At 53.2% G+C, this 15,279-nt stretch overlaps 1 protein-coding gene across 1 annotated transcript; it reads right to left on the bottom strand.

Moving 5' to 3' along the window:
• Nucleotides 1–3,976: 3,976 nt before the first annotated feature.
• Nucleotides 3,977–14,953, bottom strand: SEC16B (SEC16 homolog B, endoplasmic reticulum export factor). Its single transcript, XM_048946853.1, has 26 exons — nucleotides 14,932–14,953; nucleotides 14,317–14,563; nucleotides 14,014–14,120; nucleotides 13,710–13,815; nucleotides 13,507–13,597; nucleotides 13,226–13,352; nucleotides 12,870–13,021; nucleotides 12,389–12,450; nucleotides 11,191–11,326; nucleotides 10,457–10,681; nucleotides 10,062–10,159; nucleotides 9,402–9,483; nucleotides 9,197–9,314; nucleotides 8,949–9,060; nucleotides 8,629–8,734; nucleotides 8,246–8,386; nucleotides 6,674–6,787; nucleotides 6,426–6,495; nucleotides 5,553–5,741; nucleotides 5,255–5,313; nucleotides 5,022–5,138; nucleotides 4,726–4,824; nucleotides 4,478–4,556; nucleotides 4,357–4,400; nucleotides 4,199–4,255; nucleotides 3,977–4,098 (listed from the first exon to the last, which is right to left on the bottom strand). The coding sequence occupies exons 2-26, from the start codon at nucleotides 14,502–14,504 to the stop codon at nucleotides 4,033–4,035; spliced, it is 2,745 nt and encodes a 914-aa protein (XP_048802810.1). The 5' UTR covers nucleotides 14,505–14,563; nucleotides 14,932–14,953; the 3' UTR covers nucleotides 3,977–4,032.
• Between the last annotated feature and the right edge of the window lie 326 nt (nucleotides 14,954–15,279).

The raw sequence follows: 15,279 nt of genomic DNA, 5'->3' as shown, positions 1-15,279 counted from the left end.
ACCTGCCATCCTACCTTACCATATCTAGATGGTGCCCACATGTCCTGGATGCAGTGCTTCAGGACCCACAACTCAGAGAAGAACAAGCTTGTACGATGGCTGCTCCAAAAGTGATGCCTTCTATTTTATTTTGCCAGCTCACAATGTCAGAGGCAGATCATAGTGCAACAGCAGCAGAGGTTGAAACATTCCACCAATATCCCACTACATGTTGTTGTGCTCTTCTTATCTACTGTAGTTTCCATGGAAATAAACAGAAGGCATGATCTGGCTACTCACTGTGACCCACAGCTGCCCAGAGCAGGAACTCAGGATGGTGAGGCACTGGAACAGAGACACGGTAGTGCCCCATCCCTACAGACATCAAGGTCAGGGTGGATGGGCTCTGAGCTCTGATGGAGCTGAGTTTCCCTGTTCAGTGCAGGGAGTGGGACCAGATGGCCACTAATGGTCACTTCCAACTCAAACAATGCTGTAACCATGATTCCAGGTACCACCAGGCCCAGGAGCCATCTCAGGACACAGCCAGGAGACAGACACCTGTCTGATACAGCCTGTCATAGGTGGGGAGGAGGGGAGACAGCTCTTCAGGCAAATCATTTCATCTGCCTCGAGAAAACAGGCTGTTAAAATGATGGAAAGAGATGGGTTGTTTGAGCAGTCTCAGAGCTGCTTTTAGAGAAGGCTTCCACGTAGGAACGTTGATTGCAAATACTTATTAACTGCTCCTTCATTTTCAAAGAGACTTGATGCATATGTTTACATATTTTGATACGTTTTTATTAATCCTACTTACTGTTTAATTCCCTGCCCTGCCCAGAAGAACTGTCACCAAGCAACCCACACGCAGCTGCAACTTCTGCAAGGCAGGCGTGGGTACAAGAAGAAACATAAGCGTCTGCACCAAGGAACACTTCTTCAGCTTGAGCTGAAAGGGCTGTTTGGATCGCAGCCTCCCAAGAAGAGGGTCTTCCTGCAGAGCATTGGGTCACCCACCCCTTGGGGCCACGTTCAGGTCCCCTGACAAGAGTTACCTGCCACAACATAATCAAATTCCCTTTTAAAGGCTCATTATATTTCTGGTCTCCTCACATCCTGGGACAACAAGTTGCAACAGCTGAGTTACTTCTCCCAAACACACACAGCTCTGTGATGCAGTTCAGTTCAAACCCACATTGCTCCAAACCCGCATGGAGACTGAAGTTTTCAGCAGGCAGCCCCAGCTCCTTGCACTGCAGGAAACAACAAACTATTGCTTCCTAATCACCTCCTCAGCACTTAGAACTGTGTAGGTCTCTCACCACTTCATCTTTTCCAGACTGCTGCATCCTAATCTGGTTCATCCTCATGAGGAAGCTGCAAGGCACCGCAGCAGGATGCAAGCTCTCCTCTCGGAGCCTCTCCTCCCACGAAGTACCTGAAGGTCTGTTTGTTTTAAGCAGGGCTTGAGAGCAGGGAGGTAAGAAGTAGAGACACGATGGAGGAGGATGGAGGATGGAGGAGGATCCCAATCTCTCTTGCATGACTGGTAGGTGCAGTCCCAACCCAACACCCACAGTGCTCACCTTGCCCTACAGCAGATCATCCCAGTGACCAGCAGAGCTCACCCACCCATGCAAAGCTCTCAGTCAGAAGGGCTCTACCACAGAGAAAATAGCAGCAGGCCTTTCTGCATGCACAGAGCTCATCCCTCCCTCATTGCAACCATGCAATCCCAGGGGCCTTAATTAACGGGCATGCCTTCTCACTGGGAGCCACGTTGCCGGAACATTTACATGTTAAACTCCTTTGGACAAGTTCACAGGCGGGCAGCTAATCCTCTCCCTGGTTTCAATGTCACATCAATCTCCTGTTGGAAGCCGAGCTCTCACCATCAGGGGTTTTAAACTAATGAGATGCACTGAGGCCTTCCACTCTGGGAATAGCAGATGCAGTGGGATTCAATTTCACTTGATTTTCATGTGTTTTTCTCTTTGTAATTAACACCAGCCAGCACACAACTTCTCTTCATCTCACCACCAGATACGATCTCTGCTCATGACAGACACATCAAGAAAGGTGATGCTTTTACCCTATGCTGTCAGAGACTTCTAACTTTTTTTGTTGTTTTGCTTTTTTCAGCTCTCCAACAGTAATTCACAGCCTCGGGATGATGTATTCAGTATTTAAGATCTCCAAGAACAGCATGGGTCCCTCAGCATCACGGGTACAAGAGGCACTGCTGTAGCTGGTGTGTTGTGCCTGTCCCCACACTGCTGCTCCCAGCCCAGGGCTCCAGGAGAGCCAAAATTGGACTCTGTAATCCTTGTGAGTCCCTTCCAAATTGGAATATTCCATGATTTCCAAGGTGCTTTTCCATAAACAACGTGTATCACCTGATCAACCAGCAGCATCACAAACATCCCCATGCTCCAAAGTCCTGAATGGTGCTTTGGAGCAGAGGTCACAAACACTTGATTACAGCTCCATCACAGAGTTCCCTGCAGAGCAAAGCAGCTCTAAACGAGCCCTCGGTGGCCCACAGTGACAGCCAGCACCACGGGATACCTGAGCTTTGTTAATATTCATGTCCTAGGGACACTCGAGCAAGCAATGAAAGCTTGCTTCATACAGCAGATCAGTAAGTGACCCCAGACAACCAGCTGCATGGCGGGTGGCACCGGGAGCTGAAGGAACAGAGACAAGGTCATCACCCAGCACTTCATCTAATAAATAACAGCTCCAAAAAATCACAGCCCTGCTGAGCCCAGTGGGACACACGCACTAAGTGCAGCTGGGAGGAGGATGCTGGAAGAACAAGCTGAGTGCAGTGGTATCCCCTTGTGCAGTGCCTCAAAGCATCTCATCAGGTATCTAACCCCTAAATACATCGCTGTTCGGGGCACGGTTGGCTCCAGATCCAAGTAATGCCCACAGGCTGCCCCACAAGCAGCCCAATTCTGTTTGACAGGGGAAGAAAGTACGCACCCTCCCTAATTAGCAATGAGCTCTGTTAGCCAGTTACCCATCCTGGAGCTTCCACGCGCTGCTGCAAGCTGGGGGTGAGCTTCCAGCAGCTCCGACCCATTCATATTCCCTCCCTTTCCCTTCCCCCCCCCCCCCCCCCCCCCCCCCCAGCTCAGGCTGCCCGGGGCCCCATTCTAACCGCTCCGTACATAGTCACTCCTAGCAGAAGGGGCGGGGCCACCTTCGTTACCATATTCCTCAGAGCATGCCGGGTAACTCGCCACAGCCATAAAGCGTTCGAGAATTAGAGCTCTATATATATTCCGTTGGAAACCCCGACAACGTCCGGAGGAAGCTCACCGTCGAGGCCACGCACTGGGTGCCCGTCACCCGCAGTCCCCGCCTCGGGGAAGGTCTGAGGGAGGGGCCTGACGCGGCTCCAGCAGAGCCCCGCCCGCGTGGGTGGGTGAGCCACCAGCAAGGGGGGGCGCCGCGCGGGCCGGCCTGGGCAGGAGAAGCCCGAGCGGCTGCGGATTTGATCTGAGCCGGGGCGGATGCTCGTGGCCCCGCGGTGCTTTGAGACAGACTCACGGCCGGCGTACTGAGTCCAATGGGTGAGGTGGGGCAGTGCCGCACAACCTAATTCAGACTACTCTCCGCCGGACAACTTTTTCGTGCTTGAGGTGGGACCGTGAGAGCTGTCCCACCCCCTGCACTCAGCAGGGACAGCCGGAGATCCGTCAGCGCTCACAGCCCATCCAGCCGGAGCTCCACGTCTGCGGGGACGGAGCACCACCCCCTCTCGGGGCAGCCTGTGCCTTGCTGACCTTATTGCCTCTCTCCAATCTATCCAGCCTAAATCCCCCCCCTTCCACTTGAAAACCATTTCCCCTTGTCCTATCACATTTCGCTGCTTTTCACTACCACCCAGCCCAACCTGTGCCTCCTCCCCCTCTCCACCGTTTAAAAAAAAAAAAAAAAGAAAGAAAAAAACAACAAAAAAGGCAAACACCATTTTGGATGAAAGCATTCCACAAAGTGCTGTTGTTTTCTCTGAGCATTACACACACACACACCAACCCCCACTCACAGTGGGTTGGGGTAGCGGCGCTGCGAGAGCAGTCTGGGTTGGGTGGGCCGGGCAGCAGCGAGCTGGGAAGCACAGAGAGTGGTTCAGAAGTGCTTATACACCAGTCACCACCCCTTCTCCAATGTAATGGGCAGCCCCGAGGCACGGCGCTGCCCACCTCACCTGGGAAACCTGCGCAGGGTTGAAAAGCGGAACCATCCCTGGCTGCTGGGAGCTGGGCTGCAATGGGTGAAGGGAGAAGAACCTTAGAGGCGACTGCAGCTCTGCAGCCACCCCAAGCAGAGCATCCCCAGCACAGGCACAGCCACAGCTCTCCTCACCTCATGGCCATCTGCATCCCACTGGCCCTTCATGTCGATCGACACTGCAGCAAAAGATATTTCACCCTCCTGTCATTCCGCTCCAAAAAGAAAGGAGAAGCTTCCCAATAGGAGCACTTACCGGGGTTTCTGTAAGGAGATGGGGATGCTGGGGGCTGAGCAGAAGGGACAGCACTGGGTGGGGATGGGGACCTCCGATCCTGAAAATGTATTGACCTGGTTAGAGCATTCCTCACACAGCAAAGGCACTCTATTTATTTACAGTTATTATCAGTAAAGGATTCACTTCCAGGGCAAAAGGATGGAGAGGAGGGATGAAGGGAGCAATGTGCCACCGTCCCCGTGCTGCACCCTGGGTGTCCCCCCTACCTGCAGTCCTGGCATGGGGGAGCCTGAGGTCGTGGCTTTGGGAGAGGATTCCCTCTGGGGCTTGGACCGAAACCAGCCAAACCATCGGAATCCAGAGCTCTGGCAAGGACAGGTTTCCGTGGTCAAAGCAGTGAGAGGGTGAGGATGCCGTAAGACCACAGTTCCCCTCAAATCATCAACACCCACACAGACAGATGTCCCCACGTGGCTGTCAATGCCATCCTGCCCAAGGTATGGCTGGGAGAGGGCAGCCAGGCAAGAGACAGCCACATGTCATCTGCCTGCAACCCACTCACCTTGTCCTCCGATGCCCCCTCCAGCTCCTCAGCAGTGCTGTCTGAGGATGTCTGGCTGCCTTCCTCCAGGGATGCCGTGGAGCTCTCTGAGGCCGAGCGAGCCCTTGTGTTTAATTCCTGCTGGCATTGGAGACCAAGGCTAGAACATGGCACTTGTGGATCAACAAGCATGACCTACCATGCAAATCCCACATCCCAACCCCAAGCACCATGGAGTGACTGCCCCAACTCACCAGCTCTGCCAGCACCGGCTGCTGCACCCTATGGGCATCCTGGGGCTCCTCAGCATCACCTAGATGAGAGATGGAGAAGGCATGGCCAGGGCTGAGCCCAGTTTGCTCCTGCCCCATTTCCACCAGAGGTGGTTTTAGTCCTTTACTGCTTTGGACAAGGTGATTGTGACCTTGAATCTGGGTGAAGCATGATCCAGGGAAGCAAGGTGCTGGTGTGGCAGCAGTAGCATTCACCACGCTTCCCAAGAGACACCACTCATGACTGCTACAGCATGGGGAGATGCACTTGGGCACCTACCTGCTGTTGGCACTGCCTGCAGAGAGGGCTCAGGGCAAAGTTCTTCCTGGGAAGTCAGCCCCATGCCCAACACTGCAACCTCCTGGGGCTGGATGGACGCATCCTGGTGGGGATCAGGCACAGGAGGCTGATACCACTGCTCATGCTGGGGGCCATCGCTCTGAGGCTGTTCATGGTCCATCTCTCTGCCTAGAAAAGACACCTGAAGCTCACGGCACCATTTGCAAGTCCATCAGAACTGGTGCAGAGGGTTTTTCCTTCTCCATTACACATCAGCATGAGCTGCCAGGGTGAACAGGGACCCCAAGGACAACATGGAATGTACTATACTGCATCTTCTGTCCCACTGCCAAAGGTACCACCAGGCAGGACCCTGACCCAATGCAGGGAGGCCCCAGGTGCAAGGAAAGCAGGTGCACTGCTGAGACCATGGCTTGAAGGAGCCATCCCAAACCACCTGCAATGTTTTTTGTTGGTTTTTTTCTTTTTTTCTTTTTTTTTTTTCAGACAGGGATGATCGTAGCCTCAACCCCGATAGCAGCAGGAGGCAATCAGGATTGATGATCCTTTTTACTGCCAGGCAGAGCTCCTCAAAAGAGAATTTGGCAGCAGTGAGGAAAGCTGATCGGAAGAAACGGCTCAGAGAGATTTGTCATTTTTATCCTATCTGCATCAGTTCTCCACCCATCAGTGCTGGCATCTCCAGAAAACCAGACTCAACCAGGCAGCCAGGTGCACATAAGCACTGCATGGATGGAGGCGGCTATAGCCTCTCTATGGGGCTCTGTGGATGGGCACACAACACCCATGGGGTAACCTGGAGCTCAAGGAATTAGCCTCTAGGCAGGGGCCCTCTGGGCTTTGTTTCCTTACCTGGGGTGGCTGCAGTATCCCAGGGCTCTGGCTGGGTTGGTGCCACCTCTGGAGTGAGGTCATCCTGCACCTGCAGGTAGCCAGAGAGCAAAGAAAGGGGACAGAAAAACGTGGCATGGGGCAAAGAGCAAAGGACACTGCAGCACAAGCAGCACACCACCACCACCACCACCACCACCACCACCACTTTCCACCCCAGGGCAGGAGGGGAAAGCAGAAGGCAAAGCATGCCCAAAGCTGCTCCTCACCTCGCAGTGTTGGCAGTGGGTACGGAGCTGCAGCAGCCACTCAGGCTCCAGCGCCAGGTCCTGCTCAGGCATCTCCAGTAGCAGTGGGTCACAGAGCTTCAGTCGCTCAGCCAGCTGTTGTGCAGGGACACAGAGCTGTTCCTGACCTCACTGCAAATTAAGCCTCTCGATCCTTGCTCCCTAAAACCAGCCTCCCGCACGCTTTTCCCACAGACCTTTATCACAGCCCCCTGCACCCTTTTCCTCTCCACCTTATCTGACTTGCAGAAAACAACCCTGCGGTCGTTTTTCCCTTCACCTCTTATCACTGAGCTCTTCTCTTCTGCACCAGTCTGGCACTGTCCCTGTGCTGCGCATCCCAAACAGGGCACAGTGCCCCAGCTGAGACCCTCAAGGATGGGGGATTATCACCTCCTTGTCTCACACATGCCATTTGTGCTTTCACAGCCCAGAACAACATGATAACATCACCTTCTTTCTTTTCCCCCCTCTTCCCCCACCACAGCATCCTGCTGTCATGTTGTGCTCTGTATTTTTTCCACGCTCCACTGTCTCCCCCGTGTCCCTCACTGCAGTACTGCTGCACATTTCACTTCTCCAGTAAGAGATTGGTCTGTATCCACACCCTGGTGGGGCACTGGCATGGGTTGCCCAAAGAGGAGGTGGTGCCATATCACTGCAGACAGCCAAGGTCAGGCTGGATGGGGCTCTCAGCACTGATGGAGCTGTGGGTGTCCCTGTTCAGTGCAGGGGGTTGGACCAGACGGCCTTTAAGGGACCCTTTCAGCTCAAACGATGCTGTGATTCACTGGTGACAGCCAGATGAGACACATGCTGGGGACAGGGACCGGCCAGAGCTGCCCAGCACAGCCAGACCCCTGTGTGTCCCAGCTTTGTGCAAACATGCACTCATCCCAAATCAATGGCAGGAAAGAGGAAATTATAAGCATGATTACTCCTAAACGGGGGGAATGTTTAATCCAAAAGCTAATGTGCACTTTGATCCAATATTAATGAACCAGCACCTGGTTGTATATCGTCCCCGGCTTCAAAAGAGGGGAAGTCTTAATCAAACACTAATGTGTATCATAATTTGTAACACAGTCTAAAACATCAAAGACAAGAGTGTGTATGAATGCACTGGTTTTTCAGATGAAAGTGTTTTCTCCCAGGAGGAGCATTATCCCCAGCAGAACAGCAGATCTGAGAGGCTGTTAGGCAGTAAATAGGTTTCTGTGATGCAGCAGGGGGGCTGCAGTGTGCAGCACCAAGTTTTGGGGCTGGGGGCAGCTCCTGCAGCACAGCAGCATCCACCTGCCCACACAAAGGTGTTGTCATGGGGGAAGGCATGCAGCCTGGGACATTTGGATGCAAAAACATGGGGACAACAAGCACCTGGGGGAGGTGACTTGGGGATATCCAAACCCCAAAGTCCTTTGTCTCCGAACAGCTCCTACCCTTTATGGCACAAAACACACTGATAAGTATAGGCACCTACGTGAAATCCCCAAACCAGCAGGCCCCCAGCAACATCCCCACACAGGATCCATATGACAGAGGCACAAAACTCACCTTGGTCAGTTGCTGGGCCAGGACGGGGTGGCTGGTTGGGTCCTGCTGAAGGAGCACAGTAGCGATCTGCTCACAGTAGAGCAGTGCTTGGGCTGGCATCCCATGGTCAGCTAGGCGAGAGGCATAGAGGAGCTTGTACACCTAGGGAGAGCAGTGGCCATGAGATGGGAGCAAGATGTTCCTACTCAACACAGAGCCCAAAACCCAGTTCCCTGCCTTGGAGCAGCCCCTTGGCCAGCACAGTCCTGCTAGTGTCCCCCAAACCCAACAAGGAGCCAAACTTTGGAGAGCAACCTCCGTCTCAGCTCTATCAGGGCAGGGGATGCTTTTGGGGTGTCTTCAGTCCATTTTGAGCAGCAGCTGTTCTTGCTTGAACCCTATACCTGGAATGGGAGCAGGAAGGATGTGGGGTGCCGCAGCTGCTGGCAGTACTCAAAGATTTCCATGCGCTGAATGGCCTCGGTGGTGGCAAAATGGGTGAATGCCTGGCTGCAGAGCAGAGGAGAGAGATGTTCAGGGCACAGTAGCAAGGCTTTACATGCCCAAGCTATGCTACAGTGGCAGACCACAGCTGGAAGAGCACAGCTGCCATTATGGACAGTAAAACACCTAAAGTTTTGTTTTCTTTTTGTTATTTTGCAGAAGAGATCACAGGAATGAGGAAGAGTTGGAGATGTAGCCCTGCAGGGCTGGGCTGACTCACCGGTGGCTGCTGCCCAGCAGAGCCATGCGGTCTGCCTTCACCCCAAAGTAACCAAATGGAATATCTGCCATCAGGTAGCAGAAGTGAGCTGCCTCCACTGCTCCCTTGCCAGCTGGGTGGGAGAAAGACACAGAACTTAGCCCTGAGGAACAGCAACATGTGCTCAGCATTGCTGTGAAGGCCTCCAAACTCACAGGCAAATTCCAACCCAACCACTCCATTCTCTTTCTCAAGTAGCCTCAGCTCACCCAAGGTGTCTCCCATGGTGACGATGGCCCGGTGGTTCAGCTCCAGGTCTCCCACCTTGTTGGACAGCAGCACAGCCAGGTGGGGCCTCCAGTCTCCCCACCTGGCATCCCCGCAGCTCTGGAGGAGAGGGAAGCGAAGGTGAGGCAGGGTGGTTGTCATGAGGTGGGTGAGGTGGGCAATGGGGCCAGCCTGCTGCTCACAGACCTGCACTGCCTGCGGGATCCTTCCTGACATGAGCTGGAAGAAGGTCTGCAGAGGGTCATTGGTGGCCAACGTGCTGGTGAACCTGTGGAGGCAGGAAAGCGCATCCTAGGGAGCTGTACTTGCTGGGGAAAGGAAGGCAAAAAGGAGAGCAGGCCCCATCAGGCTGGGGATCTGTGTTGCCTCCAGCAGAGTCTCAAGGACAATGCTGGATAAAACCTCCTTAAATGGATTTGAGTTACGCAGGAGAAAATTTTTGCTTAACTCTCCCTGAAGGGATCAATTCAATCCAGACTAAGTACGTTAATTCTGCCAGAAAACACTCGTATGAGTGGAATGAATGACTCAGACTGAATTGGATCCCGGTAAAGACGGCTCTCACCACCCACCCTTTGCCAACCTGCAGCTAAGGGCAAAACCAAGGACTCAACAGAACCATCCCGTGACTCCGAGAAACAGCTTTCCTTCTGCCTCCCAACCCCTAGTTTAATTCTTCCCATCCATCAGGAAGCCTGAAGAACTCAACGATGCTCTTCGTCCCCTCTGACTCCTCTAAAAATGTCCAGGTGAAACCAGGGCTCTTTTGGTAGGTGCTAAGAGCACCCAAGGTCATCTGTGCTCAGCAAAGTCACAGAGCACAGTGCTTTAACCTCCCCAGCTTACCCAGTAAGCACCCAACTGTAGGTCCGAGGGTCCATCTTGCTGGACAGGAAGAGAGCATGGCCCCACAGCTGGTTTCTCATGGCCCAAACCAGTGCATCCTGAAGTCAAGGCAGAGGGCTAAGGGGTCTGCACACACTTCAACTCCTTGCCCTGCTCCTCATTTTGGAGAAGAGCCCCAAATCCCATTGGATTTATGCAGTATTATATACAGTCACAAAGTGTATTCACTAAGGCCTCTTTAGCTTTCTACCTTCCACAGTGATAAATGTTGTACAAATGCAACTTGAAGGATGGATGCCACAACCACAAGGCACTTCTAGACCACCCTTCCCTTTAAGGACGCCAATGAAGCCAACACAAAAAATAATCAGCGCTATTTCCCAAACCACGCTTACTTTCTTTCTGCCATAGTAGAGGAGCTTGGTGAACTTCTCCACTATCTGTGCCTGTGTCTCCACCACAGGAGGGACTTCCCCTGTGATGAGGTCCAGTGTCCCCAGTTGCCGCCACTCCTCATCCACCAGGCTGACGGGGCCCAACGCCGGCTCCTGCCTCTTGTATCTCTCCTGTTGACTGCGGTCCTGCATCAGCAGCTCCGCCACGTCCGAGCCCACCGTGGACTGTGAAAAGGAAGGGGAGGAGAAAAGCCGATGGAGGCTGCCTCCTTGTGGCACATCCAGCCCTCACACTGCTCCCAGCAAGACCAGCCTTGGCCACTAGCATGCATTTCTGGAGGGCAAAGTAGCCAGCTCAACTTGTTCTGATGATCTTGTTCACCTGCTCCCAAGGAGCAGCCATAGATTAGATTGGGTAGAATTCATTGGATTAAGGGATTAGTCTGCTTGTAAGTACAAGTGCTGTCTCCTCAATAAAGACAGCACAAGTCTCTCTCAGAGCTGTTGTTGCATTGCGATGTTGGCACTTCACAAGGACGAAAAGCAATCCAGGAGCAGAGGTCTGCTCCAAATACCCAGGCAGAACCAAAGTGATTGATGGTACTTTGGGAATGGGATGACTTCAAGGTATAGCACCCCACCAAACAGCAGCTGGATCAAGAAAGATGTGAGGAGCATATTAACATGCCTCAGCACAAAGATCAAAAGGGTCAGCCCCTCTTGGGGGCACCTACCCCATTCTGTCGGCAGAGGAGGACCAGGAATTTCCAGAGAAGAGCTGAATCTCTGCCTCTCTGTGTTGAGAGATCACAGCTTGAGGCTATCTTTTGCTGGCAAAATGTCATCACATCTACCTTGTGCAGATCTTCCCTACGGCAGCAAAGAAAGGCATCCAAAGGAACCTAAGGGAGAGCAATCTAGGACAAATTAAGAGCCAAAGCATCTCTGAGTTCACTGACAAGGATGACAAAGACTCAAAGAAGACAGAAGAGAGAAGATCCTAAGTAGTCAATGACTACACACTGCATCAGCCACACTAAGCTCAAAGATGCTTAAGAAAATTGGTCATTATGAGGACTTTGCAGGTTTCAGAGATTCTGAGACCATCTCACACCCTCTCTTTCCTCCTATTAAATTGCTCATCAGTTAACTTGCAGAGAACCTCCATTTTGCTTAAGTGCAGTGCCATTACAGCCACAAACATCCAAGGCTGTGAGAGGTACACACACAGGCAGTATCTTTTACTTGATTAATTGGCATGGCAAAGGGAAAAAGACACCTGTGACCATATAAACCCTCTAGGTCTGAAAGAAAGGCAGAAAACTTCAAGCAGTGCGCAAACCAAGCAGCACTATTCCATTTTACAATAAAAAAAAATCTGACAATTGGACAGCAAAAGAGGCTGAGAGACACAGGAATATCAGGCAGGAGAGGGACCTCCAGGTCTCCCCAGTCCTTTTGCTCAGTAAATGGCTTTCCTTCTGCACTCTGGTGTAATGAAGATGACAGAGAGCCAGCCTGATTCAACATGCTATGATTGATCCCTGGGCTCACTCTGCACAAAGATGCTCAGCAGCCTCAGAGGGCAAAAACTTAGCAAAGCCTAAACCACAGCACATCTCACGATTTTAGAGGGCCAAGGAAATGCCCCATCAATTTGCCAGGGCATGAATACAAAATAAGGTCAGAGATAGAAACCACACCAAACCCACACCCTTTGGATATCCAAAAAAGCCAATTCCCACAACACAAACCAATCAAAACCACAGAGATGGGATGGGTTCTCTATCTGAACCCAGACATGGCCCTTATACACATCACCTCCCAAAGCCACAGAGGCAGCGATGCCTGTCTCAGGCTCATCTCCTGCTGAAGGAGAGATGCCAGCTGTGCCAGCACAGGACACCAGTCTGCAACCCACCGTGTCCATACCTGGCCAGGGGCCCTGGGAAGGCCTGAAGCTCCTCCTGATCTTTCGTGCCTTGAAGGATTACCTGAAAATCAAGAGCAAATTCAGCAGCTGGACCCCAGCAATGAGGCTAGCACCTACTGGACTAGATGAAAGTTTAGTGTCTTGGCCAAGGGTTTAACTGTGTTGGTGAATTCAATCTCTATGCCATCCTAAGGTTAACCCCCCACAGCACAGACCCTTGAACCATGACATAGAATCCAGTGCTAAGGACCAGACTTGAGATGGCAAGGCAAGGAAGGGAGGCTGTGGTGGGCTCAGGGAATGGATATGGCTGGCAGAATGAGGCCTAAGAGATCATGAGGGCTGGAGGCAAGATGGCAGTGGGGACAGGAGGGTGGCTGAGGGGCCCCGCTTAGGCAAGGAATGGTATTTGACCCTACTGGGGTGGAAGAAGCAGCTCTAGGGAGGGAACTACAGGCTCTCTGAGGAACCAGGGTTTACCTCTAGGCTGTGCAGCTCAACCAGGGGGAGCTGCCCTTCAGTGGGGCGGTGGGGACACACCAGCACCAGTTGCCCTCCAGCTCCCAAGCAGACTGGCACATGTGGCTGTGGGTACTTGAGGGGTGCCACCACAGCTGACTCCAAGGACCCTCCTAAAGCAGAAGACACATAGATGACAGCTCCTTGCACCCACCATGGCAAAGCCATCAAACCATGCATACACCCCACAGCAGCCCTTTGCTGGACCTCCTCCAGCCAAGGTTCAAGCTATGAGACAACTGATGCTGGGAGATCTGCTATTTATTTACTTGCTCCCCCCTTGCCAGAGCTTCACCAAGACCCCCACCTGCCCTCACCTCTTTGCACAGGGCTCCAGCTCCCCGAAAACACAGTGTCCGGTTCAGCTCCATCACGGATGTATTGGCTGAGCTCATAGCCACTAGAGCTGAGTCCTGACTCACGGTACTTCTGGAGCAGGCTGGGCTGGCCCGTGGCATGGCAAGGAAAAAGAGAATAAATCCTTAAAACTCACTTACCTTTCCTCACTGTCTCCCAGCTGGAGGGGGTACAGAAATGGTTCCCAAAATCCCTGTGAGAGCCCCAAGCCTTCCTCCATCCCTGCTTGCTTCGGGATTACCTCTTGAGGTTGGCCAGTGGCCTCCCCCATATTGCTGACCCCAGCCCATGAATGCCTGAAGCCCTCCTTATATGCATCATAGGTCTGGGACCTGTGGAAAGGAGATGATGTGGAAGCTGAACATGTGGAGACTGGCACCAAACCCACTGGTTTTGCAGCAGGTGATGGGATCAGTTGGAAGCGCAGCCCAGGTACCTCCTTACCTATCCTGCCCTGAGGGGCTGGCAGCCAGGTTGGGGTGGTAGCCCTTGTAGTAGTGCTGGTCCCTATAAGCAGTACTCTTGCTGTGAGGCTTAACCCATGTCACATCTGGAGAGTTAGAAAAACAAAGCAATGAGTCAGGCACAGACCACAGCTCCATCAGCATCCCCACACTTAGCCTGTACCCTGGGTTGATGCTGATTTTTAGCCATGCAGATCAGGATGCCCTAAGAGAAGCCCTGGAGAACATCCCCCATCCTGGGAAGAGCATCACCACAGGTGGTCCATCCCTGGACCCAGAGGTACCTCTGTCGCCCTGCCAGGCTGTGGGCTGCCACTGGTGGCTTTGGTAAGCATAGTTGTCCCTGTAGGCAGCTGCTGGGTATTGCCAGTAGGGGTCTTCATATCCTTGCCTGAAACAGCGTAACGCATGGAGCTGAGAGAGGACATCCCACCAGAGCCTGGACTACACCAGGGACAGACCCACAGATGGCATCTCCAGGGCAGGAGGTGATGAAGACCAAAGCAGCCTCCCCACCGAGCTCTGGAGCTCACAGAGCACTCATTCCTGAGGCAGGGGGCTCTGCGTTAGCAGCCCTTGGCTCCCACCTGGAGTAGGCCCGGAAGGCATGGCCGCTCTCATAGCTCTCAGCCCGGGATGCCGGCCGGTGCAGGTCCCTGCCAGGGTCCCAGGAGCCAGGATGAGGCAGAGGGCCAGGGAGGATGGGCCTCCAGGGCAGTGGGGTCCCATGGCGGCCTTCTGCCTGCTCACTCCCAGCAGCTCGGCTGTGCCGCATTGGAGGTGGCCGCGATGGGGCCCAGGGCTCCGTGCAGCAGATCCAAGAGCTCCGATGGCCTGCAGGCAGCGAGACCCATCCCTGCAGGTTTCAGCTCTCCACCCACCCCAAAACCTCCTCTGAAGCCCATTGCCACCTTCCTCCCACCTCCCGACCCTGCTGCCGCCCTCTGTTCCCAAAACGCCTACAGCGGAAGCAGGGGTAAAACATACATATTCCCTTTGGGTTCCACCTGAAGCTTTCCTAAAACACCAGGATGCAACAAGCCATCACTGAACTGCACATCACCCCCTCGCACTCAGATTTTAATGCACTCAGGGGCCATTCGGGGTCTCGATGGACCCAGCAAGTCCTCCCACCCCGGTGCAGGTCCCCTGGATCCCCTATAGGACGGGGTCCCCACCACCCCCACCAGCCGCACACACACCTGCTGCCCCACTTCCTCTCCCCGGCGCCACTGCCAAAGTCCACTGCCACTGCAGAGGACAAAGGGCAGCAGCTCCCAGCCCAGCCCGGGGACCAGTCAAGGCTCTTCCACCTGAGATAGAGCCTGACATGAGCCTCCGAGATAAAAATAAAAATAAAAAATAAAAAATAAATAAGCCAAAGATGTTTTTCCCCTTTTGGGTTGTTGGTTTTTTTTCTAAGACACGATCCACACCTCTTCTTCCCATCCTAACACTGCTCCCATTTGTCTGAAGAAATAACAAATAAAGCCCATTGAAGCTGTTCAGTTAACTCAAGAAAATATCATTTGCTCTATTGGGCTGTGCAT

The sequence above is a fragment of the Lagopus muta genome, chromosome 5 (genome assembly GCF_023343835.1).
Source record: "Lagopus muta isolate bLagMut1 chromosome 5, bLagMut1 primary, whole genome shotgun sequence".
NCBI lineage: Eukaryota > Metazoa > Chordata > Aves > Galliformes > Phasianidae > Lagopus > Lagopus muta.
The sequence above is the reverse complement of the archived record's forward strand: the minus strand, read 5'-3'. Positions and strand labels throughout refer to the sequence as shown.

Excerpts from the sequence above, each read along its gene's own strand:
- SEC16B (XM_048946853.1), bottom strand. The coding sequence starts at position 14,504 with ATGCGGCACAGCCGAGCTGCTGGGAGTGAGCAGGCAGAAGGCCGCCAT. Across the intron at positions 14,121-14,316 it reads GCCTTCCGGGCCTACTCCAG|GCAAGGATATGAAGACCCCT; the intron begins GTGGGAGCCAAG and ends ACGCTGTTTCAG. Across the intron at positions 13,022-13,225 it reads CTGGAGCCCTGTGCAAAGAG|GAGGGTCCTTGGAGTCAGCT; the intron begins GTGAGGGCAGGT and ends CTTCTGCTTTAG.